Source organism: Alligator sinensis, unplaced genomic scaffold (assembly GCF_000455745.1).
Source record: "Alligator sinensis unplaced genomic scaffold, ASM45574v1 scaffold156_1, whole genome shotgun sequence".
Lineage (NCBI taxonomy): Eukaryota > Metazoa > Chordata > Crocodylia > Alligatoridae > Alligator > Alligator sinensis.
In genome coordinates this window covers 852695-858242 of record NW_005841844.1, presented here as the reverse complement: position 1 = coordinate 858242, position 5548 = coordinate 852695, and the positions used below count along the sequence as shown (strand labels likewise).

The 5548-nt window shown below is 48.9% G+C and overlaps 1 protein-coding gene across 1 annotated transcript in view; it reads right to left on the bottom strand.

Annotated features, from left to right (window-relative positions):
- Positions 1-40: 40 nt before the first annotated feature.
- The window catches only part of NRG2 (neuregulin 2), a 353306-nt gene continuing 347798 nt past the window's right edge, over positions 41-5548 (bottom strand). The window contains exon 12 of the mRNA XM_025206156.1: positions 41-1767. Within this exon, the coding sequence (XP_025061941.1) occupies positions 1119-1767 (649 nt within the window). The 3' untranslated portion in view covers positions 41-1118. The remainder of the gene's footprint in view (positions 1768-5548) is intronic.

Below are 5548 nucleotides of genomic sequence, written 5' to 3'. Positions count from 1 at the left end.
ATTGAGGTCCCACCCTGTTTTGTTTTATTGGTGCGGGGGGGGGGGGGGGGGGGTGCAGCTCATTGAGATAGTTTGTAGGGGTGAATTGATGGTTGTGCTGTCATTAGCTTCCTGAAGAAAGGGCCTTTTGTTCTACTACCTTGCACTGTTATAGCCAGGATTTGACTCTATCTGAGTTTCATATTGTTTGCTGAAAATGCAATGCTGCCTTTGAAAGCAATTCGCCAACCAAGAGTACTTATTTGCAATTGCTGCAATGGACTGTTTCCCTCCCAAGTGGGGTCTAGCCAGTGAAGTGAATTCTACCATATGTAAATAGATAATATTTTACCACGTTCATTTTAATGTTTTATTTGACTACAACTTCACAAAACTGTGCCAAAATGATCCAGTTTTACTTCAGACCCCACACAGTAACATGTTTAGGAGGTTGACAGATATATTGTAAGGGCTGTTGCTACTGTATGCTTTTTTCTCTTCCTACCTGTGTTGCAAAAAGAAATGTTATTTCTGCATTCCCGTATGTATAGAATTTTTCCTGAAATAAGCAAAAATACACGTATTTTACAGGGCAAGACAGATTCCCCTTAGGAGGTATTTATGAAAACATACATACATGTGTCCTTTGTGTGTGTTTTAACACTACTGGAAAGAACTAGATCACTAACATCCAGAGATGGGGCAAAGTGGAGGGTGCTGTTTTTATCCTTTTCAAATGAGAAAGCGCCCTTAAAATGGTAATTTGTCCAAATGAAAACCTATGATCTTACGAATGCTACTGAAACATAATCCTCAGCATGGACTCCAGCGTTAGCATACAGCAAAAAGGCACCACGATATTTTTATTTTCTATTTTTAAGTAGTCAAAAATTGGCCCACTTTTTTATTTTGTTTTTGTTTGTTTGTGTTTTTTTTGGAAGCTGTAAATCAAGACATTACATATAAATAGAGATTCCCTATAAAAAAAGTCTTTGCTGTTAGCTGTTATAAGACAACTTTGCTAAAATGAAAATAAAACATTTTATTTCTTATATTTTTTCCTCTTTTATATAAAATAAAAATATTTTTTCTCCTTTTTGATACTGCTCTGTTTGGGGGTGTGTGAGTTTGTGCAGCTTCTAGTGAGGTGCTGAGTCTGGTTTGGGTCTTGTGTGTGGCAAGCTGCCCTCCCCATACGTGCTGTGTCTGTCGAAGGAATAGTAAGTCCTGCTGTCACCTGGTCGATACAGCGGGGGGGAATCTGTGTTCATTACATCAGTGTTCTGAATGCTTAAGAACGGGGTGCTCTCTGCCACCTCCTCCTCATCGGATTCGCTGTAAGAGGCACTGCTCACTGAGAAGGAGTCTCTGACCATTTTAGCTCTGTGTGAGATGTGCCCATTCAGTCTAGATTTTTTCCACCGCCTGTTGCTGCTGGCTGTTTTCTTTGGTTGTTCTAGTGCTGTGATGTATTCCTGTGTCGTCTCATATTCATCATCCTCCGTGATGCGGAAGGGGCTTGAAGGCAGACTCCCCATGCTGTCGTTTAAGTAGCTCTTCCTTTGGTAGTAACTGTCATACCGCTGCATATCCTGGAAGGGGACTTGATACCTTCGCAGTAAAGGCTGCTGCTCCTCCACACGGAAGCTGATGGGTGCCGCAGGGGGCAGGGAAACAGCATGAGCAGAGTTGGGGGAGGTGATCTCAAAAGTAGGTACCTGGGCAGCAGTCGAGTAATGGAAGTCAACAGGTGACAGTCGAGCTGGTGTTGTTAGAGCAGACACATATCTGAAAGAAGAAACAAGTGCATTTGGATCCTCATTAACACACAAGGCTATTCAGAGAGAGTCCTGTTCCACTGACCACCTAGAGTGCAGGCCACCATGCCCAAGCAGTCAATGCTGAGACCCCCACACACTCTGTTTTAACTTCCACCCCAAAGAACCAAATCCTGAGGTAGTTCACAGACTTTGGAGCCTACTTTCTAACATGTTTTTAATGTATTCATTATTCATTAGATTTCTTTACTGTCTTTCCCAAGTTGGCTCAAGGTAGCTTACAATAGAAGACAAACATGCCACAAGATATGAAACAAAAAATGACTCCCCAAATGTCATCCCAAAACTTTAAAACCTCACTCCCATCTCACCCCACCCACTTCTGCTTCCTTGCCTACCAACACGGACAACAAAGCTTCTGGCTTATCCCAACCATGCTTTGCAGCCCTACCAACCCCCATTCACTTCTAGGTATTGAAAACCTCTTCCAACTTCCTCTCCCCCACCCAAGCCCATCCAGTAGTGTAACTAGGGTCAGTGAGCACGGCACCATCCCCAAGCACTGATCTGAAGGGAAGCCTGCACAGTGGCTACCACAGCATAGGAATTGTGTGCAGTGGCAGCAGCAGATTTGGTGCAGGGATTTTATGCACTGGCAGCAGCAGCTTGGTTCCTCCTTGCCCTTCCTGCTCTCCAGTGCTTGGCAGCCTCCCTTCCCCACCTCTTCCTGCACAGGTGCTGAAAATGTTAGTTCCACTTCTGTGCCCACCCACTCCAGTCCCTTGCCTCTCATGAAGGGGAGACCCCTCCATTTCCCCTCAATGTCCCTCCCAGCACCACACCACCTGTTCCACAGAGGGGCTCTGGCTGTCCCCATAAACCCACAAATACTTCCCTTTTCCCAACAAACAACTTCAATTCAAAAGACACACCAGAGGAAAATAACAAAAGTCCCCATGTCCCTGACTCACTGTCAAAAGGCAATGCGAAGGAGCACCTTTGAGCAGTGCCCCAAGTGGGTGCTGGCCCAAAGATCTCTGGCCAGCTGGGTCCTTCTCCCTCAGTTCAAGCAGCTAAAGGACCCACAAGTCCTCTGTTTGGATTTCTGAATTCAACCAAAACCCAAAAGCCATGTGACCACATAATTTTTCAGGATGGGTATTTATATCTTCCTCTGATGGAACTGGCACCATCCACTGTTGGAGCTTGGATGCCAGGGTGATAATGAGAAAAATAGCCCCACCTCCCTCCAACCCTGCCTCCCTGCTACATAAGCAAACCCTCCCACCAATCATAATCGCCACTCACATTAAGATTACAAGAAACCTTTTCCCAAAAATTGCTTCCCCCAATACCCACAAGCCTACCACAATCCCAGGGGAGATCACCTCCCCCTCCCCTAACATCTCCTCCAAGCTCTCTCTCACACTCCTGCAGAAGGGATGTGCTTGTTGCTCCTCCTCCTCAGAAAAAGCCCCACCTACCCCCTCCCATCCTCTCCAGTACACACAACACAAATTCCAAAGTACCCTAACAAAAAAGAAAAGAAAAAGAAAGACCCTTGGTCCCCACTTTGGTCACTACTGAAGGGCGACACCAAAGGGCACCCTTAAACATTGTCCTTTGGCAATGCCTGCCCAGGGAAGCCTGCCTGCTTTGTAAGAACTGTAGACTGGCTGGGTCCTTCACCTTCTTTCAGGTGGCTAAAATGGTGTCACAGTTGGGCCCCAGTGCTCAGCCAGAGATGAAGGGGATGCAGGAGAGACAGCAGCAGTTACTGCAAGACTGCTTCTCTTTTCTCAAACCTTTACTTGAGAATATGACCAGGACAAGAAGAGGTTGCTCAAAGGGTGACATATGTTTTGATTCCTTGATAAGCAGTGGCGGAGTTGTGGGATTATGTCAGAGGTGGGCAATTATTTTGGGTGGAGGGCCGCTTACCGAGTTTTGGCAAGCTACCGAGGGCTGCATGGGTAGCCCCATCCCCTGATTGCCGTCATCGGGCCGGAAGTCCTGTCCGTAACCTCTCACCGTTGCCACCAGAAGTCCCTCCCCTTGCCCCTGTAAGTACTCCTTTGGGGAAGAGGTTTTGCCCTCTTAGGGGAAAAAAACAAATTATATACTAAAAATCAAACACCCATAATAATATATTTTAATTTAATTTTTAAAATGTATTTGTGTCCTGATTTGTGTGGGTTTGTGCTGTATATGTAGAAGTGATTGCATAATAGCTCAAAATGCAGTCGTACTCATATATTGTATGGGATGTCAGGGGTTATGGTGAGTGTGGTGTTTGTGGAGAGCTGTGGGTGGGTGGGTATGGGGGGTTGTGGGGATGTGTGTATGTGTGTGTGGGTATGGTATTCATAGATTCATAGATGTTAGGGTCAGAAGGGACCTCAATAGATCATCGAGTCTGACCCCCTGCCCTGGGCAGGAAAGTGCTGGGTCTAGATGACCCCGGCTAGATGCTTATCTAACCTCCTCTTGAAGACCCCCAGGGTAGGGGAGAGCACCACCTCCCTTGGGAGCCCATTCCAGACTTTGGCCACTCTAACTGTGAAGAAGTTCTTCCTAATGTCTAGTCTAAATCTGCTCTCTGCTAGCTTGTGGCCATTATTTCTTGTAACCCCCAGGGGCGCCTTGATGAGTAAAACCTCACCAATTCCCTTCTGTGCCCCCGTGATGAACTTATAGGCAGCCACAAGGTCGCCTCTCAACCTTCTCTTGCGGAGGCTGAAGAGGTCCAGGTGCCCCAGTCTCTCCTCATAGGGCTTGGCCTGCAAGCCCTTAACCATACGAGTGGCCCTTCTCTGGACCCTCTCCAGGTAATCCACATCCCTCTTGAAGTGTGACACCCAAAATTGCATGCAGTATTCCAACTGTGGTCTGACCAGCGCCCGATAGAGGGGAATTATCACCTCCTTGGTTCTGGTCGTCATGCATCTGCTGATGCATGATAAAGTGCCATTAGCTGTGAGTATTGTGTGTATTGTGAGTATGGATGTGGGTATGGCAGCCACATGGTGCAGAGTGGCTGGCAGGCAGGCAGAAAAGTGGGGAACGTGTCCGTGGGGGTGGGAAGGAGTGAAAGCAAGTGGGCATGCAAGAGCACAGGGCCCATGCCAGTGTCCAGAGTGGGACAGCAGGAGTGCGGGGCGTGGGCTGGCATGGGTTTATGGAGCCAGGCTGGCCTGCACCAGCAGGAAAAGCGGGGAGCTTGCCCAGCTCCAGAGATCCCCTGTGGCCACCCAGAACCCATGCTGTGCAAGGCTGTGGTGAGGCTCCTTCACCGCCGCTTGTCAGCTGCCCAGCACGGCTGCTCCATACAGCCACTGCTGTCAAGCTGGGCAGCTCACAAGCAGCAGTGAAGAAGCCTCACTGCAGCCTTGTGCAGCGTGGGCTCTGGGCCACCACAGCAAACACTGCCCAATAGTGGTGGTGGTGAAGGGCACTTTTCCCCCATGCTGAGCAGCAGTTTATCCTGCGCTGCTGCTGCTCAGACCAAATGGGCAAGCACGGGGTGCACAGGGTCGGGGCTGCACATGCTTGTCCCTGCCTGTACTGCAGGGCTGGGGTGGGGGATGCTGGGAATGAGCAGGCATGCAGGAGCCAGCAATAGCTAGGGGGGAGTGAGGGGCCTGTGCCAGTGTCCCAAGGCCAGCACCGGTGGGGCCCAGAGCAGGGCGGCAGGGGCTCTATGGAGCTGAGCCAGTTCCCTCCTCTGCCTGCTGGTGCAGCCCAGGCCAGCTCCATAGACCCCTGCCAGCCCATGGCCCGCATTCCCGCTC